Source organism: Megalops cyprinoides, chromosome 11, assembly GCF_013368585.1.
Source record: "Megalops cyprinoides isolate fMegCyp1 chromosome 11, fMegCyp1.pri, whole genome shotgun sequence".
In the NCBI taxonomy this organism is placed as follows: domain Eukaryota; kingdom Metazoa; phylum Chordata; class Actinopteri; order Elopiformes; family Megalopidae; genus Megalops; species Megalops cyprinoides.
Window position 1 is genome coordinate 3139298 of NC_050593.1, and position 20173 is coordinate 3159470.

The following is a 20173-nucleotide window of genomic DNA, read 5'->3' on the forward strand; positions in this document are numbered from 1 at the left end:
GTACTCTTACTTAACTGTATTATAATGTTCTATATTAACAATGATACAACAGGAGAAAACAACAAATTAATTTCAAATAAGGTATTTTATGCTAAATTTCAAGGAGTACTCTTTTCAAGGAGTATCTCCGCTCTGTCTTCATGCAAGATTTGTTACTGAAACACAGATTCCACCAGTTTAAGCACCAATTGGAATACTGAAATATATGTTCTAGAAAAGAAAATCAATGTCATTGTCAAGTAGGTTTAATTGTGAAGCTGGATAATAGATCTCTTCACTGATGCAAGACACTGTACATAAATTACATCAGGTCTTTAAATGAAGGGGACGGTGTTAAGTGATATCACTGGGCATAATCTTAAACACTATGATGTCACATACTGTAGAAATCTGGCCTCAATGACATTCTAGCACCCCCTACCCTTTGATCTTAATCATTACCCCTGGGTAGTGCAGACATCTTGTCCATATTTGTGGCTTTGAGGCCAGTGCACCTGGGAATAGGCCTGCTTATGTGCTGGAATAATGTAAATGTAGGATACAAAATGGATAATCAAATTAAACAGGTAGAGCAGATTCTGTATACACTGCTGGCAGTTGTAATTACAGCAGAGATTTAGGCTGAAAATCGCTACTCCATAATAAGGAGCTGCAGACATAGGCAGAAATAGCTTGATGGGTAAAACAGAAATACACATGATTGGCTGAATGGAGAGATAAGGAAGTTTAACTTACATAAAAAGCATGTCACAAACTATGCATCTGTAGACTAGACCAGCGTTTCCCAACCCTGCTCCTGAAGGCACACCGTCCTGCATATCTTCTATCTATCCCTGCTCTACCTACCTGACTGAACTCATCAGTGGCACTTTTGATTAGCTGAGCACACCTGATTTAGTCAAGCAGGAAGGATACATAGAAGATATGCAGGACAGTGTGCCTCCAGGAGCAGGGTTGGGAAACATGGGACTAGACTATTATTCCTCCTGTTGTAATTATAAAAAATTCCTCAGTTTCTGTTTTCCTTGGGCACTTCCTCTCTCAAGGACCCCAGGGGTCCACAGATGACACTGGGCCCTGGGAAAAATTAAAAATCATCATGCTGTCCTTGTCTAAGCTCTGTCACCGCATCCCAAATTAGAGGCCATCACAAGGCACCACCATTTCTCCAGTGTCCTTGCTTTTTCTTTTATTATTCTCTATTGTTATATATTTTAAATTTTCATTCTTAATATGTCAACTCCTATTTTAAGAAGATCTTCATGTGATGTAAGATTGAAACATGGCTTGGTTATCTCATCAAGTTATCTCACGTTATTCAGGCAGGAAAGATACAATGTATAGCCTGCTGTAAGCAGTACTGGCTGAACAGTGAACTGTTCCTTGCTGAAATCAAATGTGTAAAATTATTACAGACTTTTCCTACATTGACTAATGTCAGGAATATTTCAGCCTACTGCAGGGGAATGGCGGATGTATTTTGAATAAGTTGAATAACAGGCTGATTCGGATGCTGATATTTTAATCCTTAATGTACAAGTGTTACTTTAATATATCTTCATAACAGTTCTTCACCATGTCTGCATGGTTGCCCTTGACTGTCTTTCAGTGAACACTTCGTAGCAGTCCACAGTCTGCGTGCATGAAAATGCCACAAGCATGGCAGACATCCAGCCAAAGGCAGTGTAAAGAGTTTTTTGTGTTGTAATGTATTCATTAGACTCATGTCGTTATCCAAGGAGATGCACTGCGGTCCCTAAGATTCTAGACAGGGAGGTGCAAGCTCCCCAGTTTCTGTCTGCAGATTACAGATTATCATCTTATTCTGCACCTCTCCCTGAACACCGTTTTTTTTCCCCAATTACTGAAGTGCACAGTGCACTGCATTCCAGTCTGCAGCCCAGTGCGGGCCTGTTTAAGAAGGGTGAGATGCAGACATAGAGAGGGCTGGCCTAGATTCCCTCTGCAGCATGTCAGGCATAACCACTGAAGCTCTGTCCTGAGGCTTATAGAAGGTCAAGGATCCTGCTTCCTGCTATCTGTTTGTTCTTTGTACATGCATGCGTGTGTGTGTGTGTGTGTGTGTGTGTGTGTGTGTGTGTGTGTGTTTGCGCATGTGTGCCAGTGCGTGTCTATGTATGCATACAAGTGTGTCTGTATGCCTGTAATTGCGAGCACATGTGTGTGTCTGCATGAGTGTGTGCACTCAGGAGCTGAAAGCCTTCCTGTGATCTACAGCAGGTGTACATCAGCAGGTGGGACATATGAGGATAGAGCTAGGAGGGTGAAGGGTGAGGAGGGGGCAAGGCGGGGCAGTGGGTGGCGGTGGGCATGGTGACATCACTGAGTCAGACAGAAAACGGACACCAAGGGCGGAGGAGAGCAAGAGAGCGCATGAACATTAGAGTTCATGGGCTGCTTTTTCCCAAATCTGGCAAGTCATTTGGAGTTTGTAGAAAATGTTTGTGTACCAGCATGTCACTGCACTTACAGAAACATTTGAGCCCTGTGTTCTTACCTGCCTGAGCAGTGTGCACTAATGTCCACATGGGCATGTGACATGATTGCATGTAGGTTGCTCCTGTTGAGTGAGAGCCAGAGGCTGATGGAGGAGTCTCTTCCTTTGCACACATCAGTAAGGTGATTCATAATGATCGAAAGGCACAGAATTTAAATTCATAAAAACATTCATGTGAGGGTCACATGGAGATGAGCAATACATGTGTCAGGATGTGGTGAGATCAATATGTGTGAGTCTGTGATTGGGAGACCTTGTGTAAAGTGCAACACATTGATACTGGATAGGGGGATGTGGTGTCAAAGAAAGACCAAATGACTTCACCGAAATATGGAAAAGACAGAAATGTACATAGATACATCAATAAACGTACATAGAGGAATAGCTCCAGTTCTGAGCGTGTATGACACAGACAAAGAAACAGAGCAGGAGAGGGGAAGAGAGGGAGTTCAGAAGACAGGAGGGGAGAGAGAGCAGGAGGAGGTTGGGGGGTTGGGAGAAGGAGTAGGAAGAAGAACAGAGGTGAGGAACCATGCGTGGTTCACCTTCAATCTGTCTAAACGGGACGGCTTGCCCCGACGGGCAAGAGCCGTGCCGCGTCCACTCTGGGCTGAACAAGGGGTGCTCATAGTACTCCTCATCAGAGTGGGAGGGGTCATCGTCAGGCACAGACACCGAGATGGAGGGAGCGAGGAACTTGCACCTCTCCCGAGAATTTTGGAAGCGTCGGAGAGGGCCTGCCTTCTCCTCATCCCCTACATCTACAAACACACACAAGGAAGAGAACTGCAGGGAGGTTCAGACAGAGATAGAGAGAGAGAGAGAGAGAGAGAGAGAGACACAGGAGACACACAGGAACCTGGACAACCAGACACCTGGACAGCCAGATAGCCGGACACCCAGACGAGCAGACATCCTGTCAGCCAGGCAACCAGGGGACCAGACACCAAGGCCCAGACACACAGCTTCCAGAGACAAGGCTGCTGGAGGAAGAACTGGGCATGCTCAGGACTGGGGATGGAGGCTACCTACCAAAACAATATCATAACATCTCAAATTATTTACATATTGGCTGCATATATCTAAATTTTTACTTATTTAGTTAGTGTAGGTAACCCTGCATATGAGAAGAAACTTTTTTTTCTGAAAGGGATTTCTTGATTGGCTAATGTATTCATTTTACTACTTAGATCCAATAAATGTGTTTTTATGTGATGATGTTGCTTATCGCCTTTTCGTGACATCTGTTCAACAGATAAGTCCACTTTATGGATGACCTGAATTTCACAAGGCAGCCCATCTGGAATGTTAGCCAAACTAAGCATGCCATGATCCACCCACCAGTTGGCTGTGAAGGTCACGTGACCACTGGACACAGGCATAGTGACCCCAGGGAGGGAACACAAGACAGACAGGGACAAACACAGGGCCACAACAGGAACAACATAAACAGAGCTGCCACAACACATGCAAAATCAAGACCTGGAGGAACAGACACGACCTAAAAGACATGGGTGAGCTGCAGAAGTCAACAGGCTACTGGGGCAGGGACAGAGGGGAGGGAAGAAAGGGGGTGGGAAAAGTCAAGGAGTCAATGACATCATGCAAGTGCCAGAGGTAACATTCCAAAAGTCGCAGTCTGGGTTTGTCCAGGGGGCAGGTACAGTACGTGATCGTGGGGGATAGGGGGGTGGGGGGGGGGGGGGGGGTGTGGCCAGGGGAGCAGCTTAATGGAGATGGACGACGGCTCTCTTGTTAATACTGCAAAGAGGAGCAGGATGAATAAGAGGGGAAGTAGGAGGAAGAAAAGGAAGAATATGGCTCCAGTTGTGGGAAAAAAAATAATCCTTGACGTATTCCTCCCTGTCCCTCTTACACCTAGGACGACCAGTGTATCCCATGATGCATCAGCATCCAGCTGATCCATGAAGGCCTTCTTTCCCTCCACAGTGGCCTGGGCTCGAGGGGTGTAGTTTGAGAGAGGTATGCCCAGGCACTATTGGGACTGACTGGGCACAATAAATCCTCATGCCCCGGCGCTGAGTGGCCCTTGAAGCTGTCACATGGTGACTTCTGTCTTCATTTCCCCTTCTCTCTCTCTCTCTCTCTCTCTCTCTCTCTCTTTCTGTCTGTCTATCACTCCCTCTTTTTAAGGAGGGGAAAGCAGGGGTCCCTACCTTCCTCCAGAGGTCCGAAGTGCTCAGCAGCTGGAGACGGGGGAGGGGAGGGAGGTAGGTTGGCAGCGTCCTCAACTGCATGGGGAAAAACACAGAAGGGGACAGAGGGAACACAGGAGGGAATTAAACAAAGACAGGCTGTGTCACAAACCACGGGGTGCTCCTATAAGGCCATATACTTCTGTAGCGCCATACATGACAGGTCTGACTCAGCAGGCTCAAGGGGGACTGGCCGTGAGGGCTTTGTGCTGTTTAATCCTCTCAGATTCACTAACAGGCAGTAGAAATCAGGAGCCATGTCTAAAAATGGTCACTTTTCTGCTGAATCATTCCACAGCGGAACACAGAAATATTGTGCATAATTGTGTGGTAGGATGCAGAGCTGGGGAAAAATAAAACAAACACGGTTTAGAATAGAAATGTTCTTCAAAAATAACCTAAGATCTGTTTGTGTCTGCCACCATAAACATCTCTCCCTGTATGCTTAGCAGGATTTTATGAGCATCAGATCGTTGCCCAATCCAAACTCAAATAGAACTAAGTGGCACACATTCCAACTATGCCCCTCTGAGGATCAAACAACTCTGTTATACCTGTATTAGGAGTCAAGAGCACAGGGGAATCAACACTGTGTGGGCCACATAGAGGGATACAGGCAGGATTAAGACACCTTGCTCCTGACAACAGAGTAAACAGATGTCTTGCATAGATCCTACTCCCTTCTGGTTCAGGAACTCTTAAAAGGAGGTTGCATCTCTTTGATCCTGCAGCACTCTAGTTGCTCTTGTGATCTGTCTAGTGGGGAAGAAGAAACCTGAAGAATGTGCCTGACTGCCTCTGTCAGAATCTGGCTCTTTTTTTGTTGGGTGATGAATGACATTTTTGTCATTAGGCATGCAATTACACTGAAGAGAAAACTGTGATGGTTTAGCAATGTACAGCAGGCCACATGCTGTCAGTGCTGTGCTGTCTGGCACCCCCACAGAGCGAGATCAGCAGTTACCCTAACTGTATGATGTTTCATTCTTTCCCTTTGCTATAGTACTCAGGTTGTCCGAGTACCTCCCTCACCACAGGTAAGGCAAGCATTCAGACAAAACATTCAGCTTCTGAACAGGGGCGAGTCAACACCCTGGTTTAAGTAAACCCCTCCTCAGATCATGCCCCTAAAGCACTGTACAGGTTTTTTAGCCTTGCGAGCCAACCTGAATTATGCCTGTAATTCAGGCGTACCTGTGTGAAAAGGCAGCTGTGATTGGGCCGTACCTGTGTGAAGAGGCAAGTGTAATTTTGGTGCACCTGTGTGAAAAGGCAGGTGTTAATTCGGGAGTACCTGAGGGCAACCTCTTCGTAGTGTCTTGGTGTGGTTCCTGCTCTCCCTTCAGCACTGCCACCGCCTCAGCTGTTACCTCCTGAACAATTCTGGCAGACACTTGCTCTGAACAACACACACACACAAACACGCACACAAAGAGAAAAGAAGACCTCAATGCTTTTCCTTGAGTGCCACCCATTCTGGTGATGTCAACATCCACTGTGGTCTGTCATCTAAACACACAACATCATCCGGTAAAAATCTGTTAAATCTGTTGGTGTGTGTTACATACGCTAAGTGCAAGAGTGCATAGGAGTATGAGAGAGTGAGCGTGTGCATGTGTGTGTGTGTGTGTGTGTGTGTGTGTGCGAGTTTGTGTGCATCTACTGCATGTATAGGCCACACTGCTCCACAGCACCAGCACTAGTGAAAAGCCCCAGAGCACCTAAGTCAAGACCACAAACAGCTGCTCTCTAAAGCCATCCTGTCTTTAGGGAAATGTGAGTCTGGCAGCCATATGCATGGCCTAACTGTTCCCTGTCATAATCAGGTCTGTTCCAGCAGTCTTTCCTTGCTCTCTGTCTTTGTTACAGAACCCCCCAGACATTCAAATTTATTCTGCCTCCCTCAACCACATATCAACCCTCTGAACCTTTGCTTCCCCTCTCTCTCTTTCTCTCTCAAATTAGAAAGTGTAAAGTAAACCAAGAGTACATAATGTAAAGTAAACCAAAGAACATAGTGTAAAATAAATCAGCCAGAATTAGAAAGTGCAAAACAAAGTCATCTAAAGTGAATAGTAAAGCACAGGGAGGTAAAGAGTCATAATACAAACAGTAAAGTGAAGTAAATTAGGAAAATGGAGTGAGGGACAGAAACAAAGACAAAGAGTAACGTGGTATAAATTTTAAAATAATGGGTGAAAACTAAAAAAGAGAGAAAAGTTCATGTGAAGTGGGTTACACCCATGGAAAATTAGTTTGTCCAGAGCTCTGGCTAAATAAAACGCTTCAGAGAATGAGGACGAACAGGGACTCAAATGGAACACACAGCCTCTTCCTCCAGACATAATCAAGCTCAGATAAAAAAGCCACACTCAAATAATGTTATTTTTCAATGGATAAAATAATAGGAATGACCTTTGCAGGCCATGTGCAATTAAGATCTGGGCTCTTTTTAATTACACAGCGGTAGTGTCAGAGCCCTTCGGAGACCTACTACTGAATGAAAAATGGGATCACATTAACACATCACTAATGCAGTGGAAATGTTATAATAGTCCCAGTCAGAGGGGCTTAACCCCTCAGTAGCATTAAGCAAATGCTGGAAAGAAATATTTCACTTTCTGAGACAATGACACCTCTCTTAGGAGGAGTCTGAAACATGGCCCTTCAAACCTGTGAGCCAGAAACACCACTCTTTCACATGAACAGGTAAAGGTAGAGTTCACGTAAACCTTCAGCCTGCAGTTTTTCTTCACATTCTCCTCCCAACCCCAGATTCATGTCAGACAAACACATGTGCATTTAAAATAATCATGCTTTATTAGTTTAGATTAGATAAGTGACATAAGTTGTAATAAAGGACTGTCCATGATTACAAAATGCCTTAGAATGGCATTAGAACGAAAAAGAAAAACGTTTATGCGAGTTTTCTTGACAAAGAATGGCTAGATGATCATAAAAAATATTTAAATATATGGCTGATGGATTGGTAACAGGATTTCAGGATATCATACTGCTACAGTGCTATATAGCTATAAAAAGCTATACAGTGCAGCTAAGGTGAACATGGGCCATCTTTGAAAAAATTATTCCTCATCAAGGATTTTACTGACAGCAGATACAAAATGTCTAATATCTTAAGTCTGCCTCATTGTTGTAAAGACATTCAAGCCTTTAAGAAAGAGACAAGTAAAGGTGAATATAACACATATTGGAATTGTACGCGAGATTAAATTTAGCATAACACCTTCCTTCATTCTTCATAATCTCCTCCAACACAGAATACTCACTGAAAGTCAGCAAGGACACAGGCAATGCTATTTTTTAACTGTCCCCCGTGGTATCAATGCAATGGACACTCAACATGAAACTCATGTCAACTAAATGCATAATAATCTTTCAAAGCAAAGTGTGCTAGTTTGGTCATCAAAGACATTTTTATTGTGTGTGAAAACAACAAAAAGAGCAACGCCATAAGACACCAAGCTCCCTTTGAGGTGAAGACTTGCAGTGCCAGACTGACGTTCACAATGTTAGTGACCCAGCTGCACTTTATCAAGGCAATGATGATGGTAAGAGCTACTGACCTGAATACTGCATGATCTTGTAACGTTCAGTTTCATGAGGATGCAAGGTCCTGATGATTTTCTAGCATTTCAGTTATTATCCTGCTCACAATCTTCTGACATCCTGAACTGCATAGTGTAAACTATACTCTAAAAGCACTTTGTCTGAGTAAAGAATTTTTACGCCTAGGTATGTATCATAAAACAATGCATTGATAATGAAATGTTTTTGCCTCATTTTTGTTTATCTTTCACTGGGGTTGTTGGGTGGGTGGGTTGTTCGGGGGTTTAAAAAGAATACATACACTGACACGTAGAACACTGGCATCATATTCAGAGGCACTTCCATGGCAACAGAAGTGACAGGAGCCAAAAGAAAGAGTAACCAATTAAAAAACAAAATTAAGTGAGCCTACGGATGACAGAGAACAATTCCACACAGCAGGCTACTGCTCCAATATTCTCTATAAGAGACTGCCAGTTCTACATCAACTATTGCATAAGAAACACCAGGCAATGGCCAGTTATCCAATTATTAAGTGCAGGGCTTAGAACAATGATAGGCAAGGGCTTGAATCATGTGTGATACAACCACACCAGGCAACACATAGCAAGAGTAATATGTATATGACACCTCAATGAACATGGCATCACACTTCATAAAGAGGTCATAAGAAAAATGTGATTTTGCCTGCTGAAATAGAGTGACATTCCACATGTTCATTTGGATAGTTTTATCTTTTATATATCATGCACTGTATCACTCTACATAAGCCTGCACCAAACATTGGAGTCATTTATGACTGCATTCTAGAGTAGCAATGGCATGTTCATGAAGGCATTATGTCTGCTTTATAAAGTTACACTTAGTATAAACATAATTCCACAGCTCTCATACATGACCATCTGAGAAAATAGGCCAGAGAATGTATGATCTATCACTACTGGAGCTCTAGATAAGGATGTCTGCTTTGCTCATGAATGGTTTGTTGACAAACATTTAATGGTGAATCACACCGTGTTCATAATGTATTATACAGTCCATAAGTATTTTTTTGTCATAAGGTGATATTTAGCATGATTAAATATCAATTTAGGAAAATAACATTGCTGAGGAACTTAACAAAGAATATGATAATGAATGAATAATAATTAAAGTAATTAACGATAACGAAATATTAAACTGTTGGTTAAATTTATGAATATTACCACACATTAAATCCATATAATCTTTGTCAAAATACATTGTTGGGATATGTAACACATTGTGGTTGAGCATTTGACAAATCAGTTTCATCCCAGGAATTTGAGGAAAGGTGTTGCTTGAGCCCACCGTTTCATATGCAAACAGCTCCTTCCTGAGATGACAGTGGGACTGTCTGTTCTCCACAGGACAATAGCTCACATGGGTACTCAGAATGGTGGTTAACATCAATGTCAATTGAATGTTAACCCTGTAGGGACAACCTTTCGCTTGACCATTTGCCAGGCCAGTCTAAACCTAGGAAGTCAAGGGAAGGTGTTGCTTCAGCCCACCTTACAAAATGCAAATGAGTCCTTCCTGGGGGGGGACTGCGGGAATGTCCAGCCCCCACAGGTCACCAGCCAGGATGGGTACCCAAAATGTTGGAGTGGGAAAGGATTCCTTTAAAGATCAGTGTTACCATACCATCAGGGTTCTTTTATCTCTGTACTTGGGGAGAAGATCCACTAGTTCCTCTACTGTATTAAAGAATCTATTCATGAAACTCATACTCGGGAAGTACAACTGTTTTATTTCTACATGCATGTCTTGTTTTGATATAGCATAATGTAAATTCACACTAACTGCAAATTAATGTGAATCACATTAAAAAACGCATGACTCCTGTGGTCTGATCACACATCCCTTGGTCACAGAGGGTAATTGCCTTTTTTCAACATGTTTTAGTAAATCCTGGCCAGCCCTCAGCATTGATATGCAATGAATCTCTTCATGACATCCAGTGTAGAAATCTAATCTGTAAATACTCCACTGCACTTAATGAGAGTGGGTTATTATTTCTCTCACTCAAGGGAATGACTACATACTGCTGAGGGGCATTAATAAAATGGCACAGTTTTCCCTTTTTTTCATCTTGCAGAGCTGTTAGGCTCAATCTCCACCTACTGCACGCCTACACAGGAAGAAAAAGGGTCTGCATTGCCCACGGCCTGCCCCCTCACCCTCCTCTTCAGTCTTCCTCACACACAGGCGACTGCCACTGCTAAACCCTACATTTGCATACTCAACAGTGGCACAATAAAATCCTCTAGAGTCTGGTGCCAAGCAATGTAATCAAAGTACACTTCCACTTTGAGAAAACAGACACTAAATTCCTTAACATTTTTACTGAGAAAAAAGAGCCGGGGAAGGTGCCTGGTATGTAAGATAAACAAGAACTGAGCAAGCACACTTTGATGGCCGTGCTTCCCTCTAGTGGTAAAATATTGTTACTGTGGGAGCCATTCACTCATGCTTACATAATCCTTACAGATACTCTCATTACTCATTATTGTCCAAAAGTGCAGCAGAGCTGTGGAACAGATATTACCATGCAGTGTTCTGGCTCCTCATTCTGTCATTTTTTACTTCTTTGTAATGGGTGACGGGTGGAGGAGGGAGAGGAGGAGGCCTCCTCTCCCTCCTCCACCCGTCACCCATTACAAAGAAGTAAAAAATGACAGACAAGCACCTACAGACAAGCACAAACACTCACACATATTTACAGGTATGCACCTGTGCACACAAAGACTAACATGCATGTACACACATAAGTACACACATGAACAGACACACAAACATATAAAACACACACACCCACACACAAAGAGAATGCTGCAGAGTCAGCCAAAGGTGGAAAACAAAGACATGGGGTGGGTGGGGGGAAATGTTTGCAGAGACAGACAAAATGGAAGGGAGCGTGGCACCAGCACAGTGCACTCCTTACTGAACACACGCAGTTGGACGATCAGACCAAAATCAGATGAATGCAAGCCACACCCTCATAAAAGGCTGCCTAACGGACAGGAGAATTCCACCTCATCTCTGCCCCTCTGCTCTGTGACTTCCTCCTCCCCATTGTGCTCAGCGCTGGAAAAATCCGGTGCAAGAATCCGCCCAGTGCAAGCTGTGCTCAGACCCTGCCTCAAGTAAATTTTGAAGCCTCACCCTGCTCAGGAAAAAAAGCAGCATGGCAGACGTAGCTCAATCACACCCCCCCCAACACACACACACACACACAAAGACTCCTCGTCCACCAATCCCCCAACAAAAGCACCAATGTAGAGATTTAGAATGATTGCCATGGTAATACCAGCGATAGTGTGTATGCGCTTCCTGGTTAATGCCAGCCTGACAGCCCTGGTAGCAGGACAACAATGCTGTTTTGTACATACTCAGTGGCATGTGCCAATGCACGAGGAGTGAAGCTTGCCGACTGGAACCCAGAGCTGAGGATTCCTCGGCAGGGAGTGGATCGGTTGCCCCGGCAACACATAGTCTCAGCCTAGCCGGGCTGGCCTGTATGCTCTGTGGTGGTAAAACGCTCTTCTCACATCTATGGCATCAGGGAGATCACGCCCACACTTGGAATCCCACCAGACATCCACAAAGGTGCATGGATACACCCTGCCTCCATTACAGACTGATGATAATGTGAAGACTGCTGTGTCCCAAATGGACTACCAGGGGACACAGTGGCCTCTATTAACCTCATCACTGCACAACATTCACCCCCATGCTGCCTGAAACAACGATAAAATCTTCAAGATAACATGAGGAAAAATGAAAGTTACCCAGTTGAATACAACATAGCAATTTGACATGTCTGTATTTCGGGGACAGAACCAAAAGTTTACAGGTCATGTCAAAATGCCACCTTTCATATCTCACTGTGTAACTTGCGGTTGGTCTCACTGCAGCATCAGTCTGGAGTGGCATTCTTAATATCACAGTCTGAACACAGCGTGTCCTTTTCATCAGGTGGCACAATTTCAGTTGCACACAATTTCCCCATTGGTTATAAAATCTGCCTGTCCAAATGGATAACTGACTGTGATTGAAGTAGAAATGTATGCCATGTAAGTCACGTTGGATTAGGACGTCCACCAGGCAAATACATAATGTGAAGTCAGCAGCAGTTGAGTCCTGCACAGTATGAAGTGCAGGCCACAAATGTATGAAGTGCATCTACTCTCTAAGAGAGACGCACTGGCCATAGAGGTGCCTGGGGCTGTCAACACTGCTAATAAGGCTGTAGGAGTTTGTCCTCTCTGTCTCTCTTGCTGTCCCCCAGTCAGTATCCCCTTTGCAGCTGCTGATGCTCTGATTACCCACAGGGTATTGGACAAGGCTCAGCTGGGGGAGGGGGGGCATGGGTGTGTGTGTGTGGCATGTGTGGATATGTACAGCTGTGTCTGTGCATGTGAGTAAATGCACATTTATTTATGCATTTATGTATATACTATATATGTGTGTGCATCTTCCGCAAGTATATTTTAGCAAAGAGGGCCCAGCTCTTTCAAAGAGATTTGATAATGACTATGATTGCATCACAAACCTTTAATCAAAAGGTCTGTAGGAGGTGTAGTCTTTCATGCCCTTACCACCACCCCAGGATCCTCAGCAGCTCCATCCCCATAGACCACAGCCCACTGCAGCCTCACCTGCTACTACTACTACACATGCACACAACGCCAAGGAGCCAATTTCCTGCTTCATTGGCTCCACATGATCACTTATTTCTTTTCTCATCAAGTTTTCTTTTCTGAATGTGACTTTTATAGGTTCATAATGGCAGACACACACAGGCTTAGTGTCCTGCTCAGTGAGCGAAGCTGAAAGCCAAAGCTGAATGATAAGATCTTTGCCAAGCCCACAGGGAAATGCATTGCTTTGCACCACGTGCTATAGCACCATATTGCTAATGCAGACCAAACCTCTCCTCATCTTTTAAAAATGTGACTATGAAGTAAGAAATAAGGCTTGCATGGTTTATTAAATATGCATATTTGCATATTTGTAACACTAAAAGAACTGGCTCCCCACCTCTCTGACCCACTAGTGGATAAACCTGCCCCAACAAGCTGCACAATGAGTGACTTTTTTGTTGTTTGTATGTTATAAGAACAAAACATTATATCAACGACCACCAGCCATAACCATGGGTTTCGGATTCTGGTCTTCACCAGTCAGACTCATCAAGATTCATTCGGGCTCTGTGTTCCTGCAGCAGCTGCAGCTCAACTGAGGATAAATAATCAAAACTACATTCACACAAAGACATTTGAAAAGGGGACTGTGATGTCAATACCTGTACATATTACATGGCAATGAAGGCATCATGAAGGCATGGCTTGAAGACAATTATATCTGCAAGTTTTATTTTTTTGCAACCCCACATATAAACATTAATAAACCATTAATAGCCTATGCATAGATAATTTATAATATGCTACTAATGTTCGCTTAAATACAGCACAGTTCAGTCATATCAATATGGACTTTTTGGAAGTTTCAAAGTGAAGGATTAAGAGAAGCAGGGGGATCAGAGAACAGTGTGAGGGTGGCAGTGAGCAAGCCATTTTAATGAGCTGCACAAGGTTTTAAAGTTCCCCTCGCTGGTGACAAACTCAGGGCCATTGTTCCAAAACAGATTGTTAATTACAATCCTGAAGAGTAGGCCACACATCACTGCTGTTCAGTTTTCTGTTAGGGAACAGTCTACATTTGAACGAGGGACAGACTGTTGCAGAGAGTTTTCCAAATAATGAAATTAAAAGGAACACAAACACACGCAAACTCTGTCACTAGTTTATATATAGCAATTATAAAAGCCTCAGATGCCATCTGTACAAATGACCACCCACAAAACACCCTGAGAGATGATATTTGAGGGCAAATACCTTTACTCTACAGGTAGCAGCAATCTCTGGTCAAATACAGAACCATTCATAAGGTCTACCAGCAAAAAGAACACAGACTGCAAGTTTCCTCATTTCACAATAATGAAATGCGAGATCGTGTCCATGGTTTCTCTCTGTCTCTAGCTGAATACCTAAGGGGAAATAGGCCTTTGTATCATAGTTTTGGGGACGAACAGTGGTTTGTCGGTGCTGGAAACAGCACTCTGATGCTGCATCAGTCTGAGCAGGAACATGAACACAAAAAACATTTCAGGGGATGCCAGAACAAAAGGCAAGCAGGATCGAAATTGCAGGAGGAGTGGGTGCCGTGGCAACGCGCTGCAAGAGACCAGAAGCCTTGCTCTTTTGTAGAGAGAGAGGGAGAGAGAGTGAGAGAATTGGTGCTTAATTACAATGGTAACAGCAAGGCGAGCAGCTTCTGAGAAACCCTCACTCACTCTCTCTCCCACGCAGTCTCGCGGCACCTTCCAAGTGCACGGTGGGACTTATCCCGCACTCTCACTTCCTGTCGGAGGGATCCTGCACACCAGTCATCTGCTCCACTCCCATTACGAAACAACACTGTGGAGACACTTAAGAGACAAACAGCACTGCACTGCTGGGAGGCGAAACACAATATCACTTAACCAATACACCTTTCTCTCTAATTACAGACCCCTTAGCGGCCAATAGAAATCCTGTTTTAATTTTCAATGAAAATTCTAAAGTGATGGGTTAAAACTGTGAGGTGCTGTGATTGTCCAACAGCATGAGCCACAGCTGTCATATTTTGCCAGTGTATAAGAGGAGTGCAGCAAAGCTTGATGTCTGGCCAATTAGAGCTGTACCTCAAATCAGAGGGAGGGAGGTGATAGGAGGTGCACCCACAGGATCTCATGAATCAAAACTCACAGCTCACCTGCTTCTGAGGAGCGATGGGCCTGTTTCAGCCACCTTGAGACAACATCCCACTGGGTGATAAACCCATTACCGACTCATTCCTGTCTGCTTACTCTTTGATTCACATACACACCTACACATGCACACAGGTACAAACACAAACACCCCCACACACACATACACGCATTCAGACACACACATGCACATGCAGGCACACACAAAAATGCATGCATGCATACACACACTCATGCACATACATACACTTGCACACACATACATATGCACATGTAGGCACACACAAAAATGCAAGCGTATACACACACACACACACACATGACACAGCCTCACTTCTAAGGCCATCTCCTATTGTGGTTGCACCACAAACACTCATATCTTATATAATTCTCCCGTTAGAGACCTGCCCTCACCACCCACAGGTAAAAAACTGATGCAGCTCTGCCTCAGGTCAGCGAGGGATCACCGCATTTTTTAGCCAATGAGCAGACACCCTTAGCTTAGCTTAGCATAGTATAATTTTTTCTAAAATTCACTCTTTAGAAAGTATATACTATTTTTCCAGAAAAATAGTATATACTGTACATTTCCGTTACTGAGCGAAAACAATGAATGCAATAATATTAACACATGGAGAAAAGGGTTTCTCATTTCTTTCTTGAAACAGATGTTAATATTGATATCACCTCAGCTGAGTTCAAGGGTATTCATTGAGAATGTAATCCGCTTTGACATGATATTACTGTTCTGACATCTTCCTGAACTTCATCTACAGCACATGAACCCAAATGACCCTAAAGAAAGCATATGAGCGCACATGCATTGTGTGACAGTGGGGCTGCCATGTCTGGTGCAGACAAGCTGCGCTGGGTGGAGGTGAGGTTAGAGGAGAAACACAGTATGGTTTATTAACCAGTTCATCATTTTTTATGACAACCTCAGATGCATTCTGCAGTAAAACAAAAACAACCACCCCACACACACACACATACAGAAAAGAAATTTCCATATTACATTATATATGTTTTAATAGTCAGTCTAAAATGTCACAGTGATGAGAATCATCTTACAGAAATAGATTCATTAAGTCGTTAACCACAATAAATAGATAAAGGTCTCATTGTATGCATAAGCAATTCCATTACAGTGGAATTTGTCAGACCCGCCTCCAGCCAACTCTCTGTTCAGCCACGTCCACGCTCTGAGTCGCCTCAGTTTTAACCACACCTGCAGAAAATTCAGTTAATCACCACTGGGGGATTTAAGGACTGCAATTCAGGCACCTCTCTGTGAGGTATTGCACTCGCATACTGAACCGGTTTCTTGGTGTTTGTGCTTAGCTCTGTTCCTGTTTTGACCTGTTTGCCTGTCTTTTGACCCTGCTTATTGTCTGGCAGTTTGGATTGTTTGTTTAGTACTACTGTTTGCCCTCCAAGTTCTTTGACCCTGGCTTGTGTTTGGACCATTCTAGAAGATTCCGTTTTGGATTTGTGGACTCTGTATTAAAAGTACTGGAGCTCTGCACTTGGGTCTTCTGACTCTTTCGTTACAGAATTACACTGCAAAAATATCTGATTTAATATTTGCATTAATTAAAACCATAATATTGGACTATTCATATGTTGCTGGTAGAATTGGTAAATAACAGGTTATTTAACAGTAGTGAGTGACTAACTATTCATTCAATGGATTTTACTTGTTGGTTGGACATTTAATTTGCCAGCTATGGAAGTATAGAGGTCTGTAACACAAACCAAGTCATTTTTATAACCACGCTGAGGTGTTGCAAACAATGTTCAGATCACATACAACATTCTAGTATGTGAACAGGAAGAACAAAGATCCACTAATTCATCCGAAGCAAGCCGATACAAAGGCAGAGCGTACTGCCCTTAAACTCCATTCACAGAGATTCATTTACCCAGTGAGCACTACAGCAAGATAGTCTTCAAACCCTATGTTCTGTCAAGATTGTAGTGCTCTGCATCTACGGGGCAACTGATTGTCCCATCCTGATGGGGTCGCTCCTCTAAGACATGATCCCTGTCTGTACTGGTTGCTCAGTGGTGAAATGAACTCCCCAGAGAGGTTAGGACATTGGAATCGCTGTCCATCTTCTGTCGCAGACTGAAGACCCACCACTTCAGACTGTATCTTGGTTCCATCTCAATCCCTGCTCCCTAACACTTGCTATCTCTAAGATTTGATGTTTATTTTATGTGTAGTATTGTGATGTAGTGTACTTGGCTTCTGTTGCCTAGTCAGGTTGTGCAACTTGTGTTAACTTGTGGTAAGGCTTGAATGGTGTTATGCTCACACTCACTGGTCTGTGAGTGTTGTTAGCCTGGTCTGGCAGTGTTGGTCATTTAAGTTGAATGGATACACTTATGCTGTATTGTGCTGGAAGTCGCTCTAGATATCTGCTAAATGCATTTAATGTCAATATGGAGAGCGAGCTCCAGTCTGAAAAATTTAAATCCATGCTTTGGGGTTTGCAGCTGTTTTTCCCAGTTTCTTCAAATGCTAGTCATGTGTGTTCCCACAGAAAGAAGGAGTAAACTTATGAGGAGAGCTTCCTAAGAAAGAGACTACGCTAGACCATAAGGCTTGCTAAAGGAAAGCTGGTCATGGCAGCTCACAGACAACAAAGCTGTGTGCAGATCACCACCTCACAGCTGCAATGCATAACTTGGACAGCTCTACAGTGGGCAGGGAGTTCAGGTGCTCTTACCTGCTGTCACCATGTGACCGCTGGACAGGTCTCCATTGAAGCCATTCTCTTTGGTGGCAGAGTAGGGGGCGGAGACACTGTGGGCCCCACCCTGCTGGCATGCCCTGTAGGAAGAATAGCCATTTTCACTGTTGCCAGCAGGAGGCACTGGGTCCTGAGCTCCTGGAGGGCCCCACTGTGGCGTGCTGTCCTCAGGCTGCCGACCATCTGCCATGGTGATTGGGGGATGGGGCCGCAGTTCTGTCCTTACTGTGGTGAGAGTGGAGGAAGAGGAGATAAAATTAGTAAAGGAGAGATGAACCTCTGTCTAACATACATAGACCCTAATAATGATACATAACAGCAACATTATGTTACCTCATTCTAACACACACATATACAGTGGGGAGAACAAGTATTTGATACACTGCTGATTTTGCAGGTTTTCCCGCTTACAAAGCATGTAGAGGTCTGTAATTTTTATCATAGGTACTCTTCAACTGTGAGTGATGGAATCTAAAACAAAAATCCAGAAAATCACAGTGTATGATTTTTAAATAATTAATTTGTACTTTATTGCATGACAAGTACTTGATCACCTACCAACCAGTAAGAATTCCGGCTCTAACAGACCTGTTAGTTCTTCTTTAAGAAGCCCACCTGTTCTCCACTCATTACCTGTATTAACTGCACCTGTTTGAACTCGTTACCTGTATAAAAGACACCTGTCCACACACTCAATCAAACAAACTCCAACCTCTCCACAATGGCCAAGACCAGAGAGCTGTGTAAGGACATCAGGGATAAAATTGTAGACCTGCACAAGGCTGGGATAGGCTACAGGACAATAGGCAAGCAGCTTGGTGAGAAGGCAACAACTGTTGGCGCAATTATTAGAAAATGGAAGAAGTTCAAGATGACGGTCAATCTCCCTCGGTCTGGGGCTCCATGCAAGATCTCACCTCGTGGGGCATCAATGATCATGAGGAAGGTGAGGGATCAGCCCAGAACTACACGGCAGGACCTGGTCAATGACCTGAAGAGAGCTGGGACCACAGTCTCAAAGAAAACCATTAGTAACACACTACGCCGTCATGGATTAAAATCCTGCAGCACATGCAAGGTCCCCCTGCTCAAGCCAGCGCATGTCCAGGCCCGTCTGAAGTTTGCCAATGACCATCTGGATGATCCAGAGGAGGAATGGGAGAAGGTCATGTGGTCTGATGAGACAAAAATAGAGCTTTTTGGTCTAAACTCCACTCGCCGTGTTTGGAGGAAGAAGAAGGATGAGTACAACCCCAAGAACACCATCCCAACTGTGAAGCATGGCGGTGGAAACATCATTCTTTGGGGATGCTTTTCTGCAAAGGGGACAGGACGACTGCACCGTATTGAGGGGAGGATGGATGGGGCCATGTATCGCGAGATCTTGGCCAACAACCTCCTTCCCTCAGTAAGAGCATTGAAGATGGGTCGTGGCTGGGTCTTCCAGCATGACAATGACCCAAAACACACAGCCAGGGCAACTAAGGAATGGCTCCGTAAGAAACATCTCAAGGTCCTGGAGTGGCCTAGCCAGTCTCCAGACCTGAACCCAGTAGAAAATCTTTGGAGGGAGCTCAAAGTCCGTATTGCCCAGCGACAGCCCCGAAACCTGAAGGATCTGGAGAAGATCTGTACGGAGGAGTGGGCCAAAATCCCTGCTGCAATGTGTGCAAACCTGGTCAAGAACTACAGGAAACTTCTGTTCTCTGTAATTGCAAACAAAGGTTTCTGTACCAAATATTACGTTCTGTTTTCCTGATGTATCAAATACTTATGTCATGCAATAAAATGCAAATGAATTACTTAAAAATCATACAATGTGATGTCATCTTTGTCTAAAGACGCCTGTGATATCTCAATTGCTGTGTTTCTATTGTTTAAGGGGGAACTACCAGCCTCTGCTGTTAACTGAACTAGACAGGGTAGGAGCTGTCTATTCAGACAGCTGAGCTCTTTCAGGGCACTTTGATCAGAAAGACTCAAAGATGGGACCAGCCTTCCTTTGTTTCCGCACTGAAGGACTAACACTCTGTTGCTAATTAAAGAAGTACTTTTTAAAAAGAAAAAAAAATAGGCTTCAGAACTTTTAGTCACTTTTATTCAATTGTCGATTGCTGTTGAACAGAGTTACATCTGGACAGTTGGCCTCTTGAGGGTGGTCAAGAATGGTGAGGCATAAAGATGAAGCACAGTGGAGCTGTGATATGGGAAAAGCCCATTTCTGACATAGAGGCCCTGAGATCAGCCTCTGTACTCTGATCCCTTGATCAGCCTCCGT

At 43.8% G+C, this 20173-nt stretch overlaps 1 protein-coding gene across 1 annotated transcript in view; it reads right to left on the bottom strand.

The window, feature by feature from the left end:
- The window catches only part of map2 (microtubule-associated protein 2), a 112045-nt gene that overhangs the window by 24372 nt on the left and 67500 nt on the right, over nucleotides 1-20173 (bottom strand). Inside the window, 3 exon segments of the mRNA XM_036540962.1 lie at nucleotides 4696-4770; nucleotides 6029-6133; nucleotides 17872-18120. Of these exon segments, the coding sequence (XP_036396855.1) occupies nucleotides 4696-4770; nucleotides 6029-6133; nucleotides 17872-18085 (394 nt within the window). The 5' untranslated portion in view covers nucleotides 18086-18120.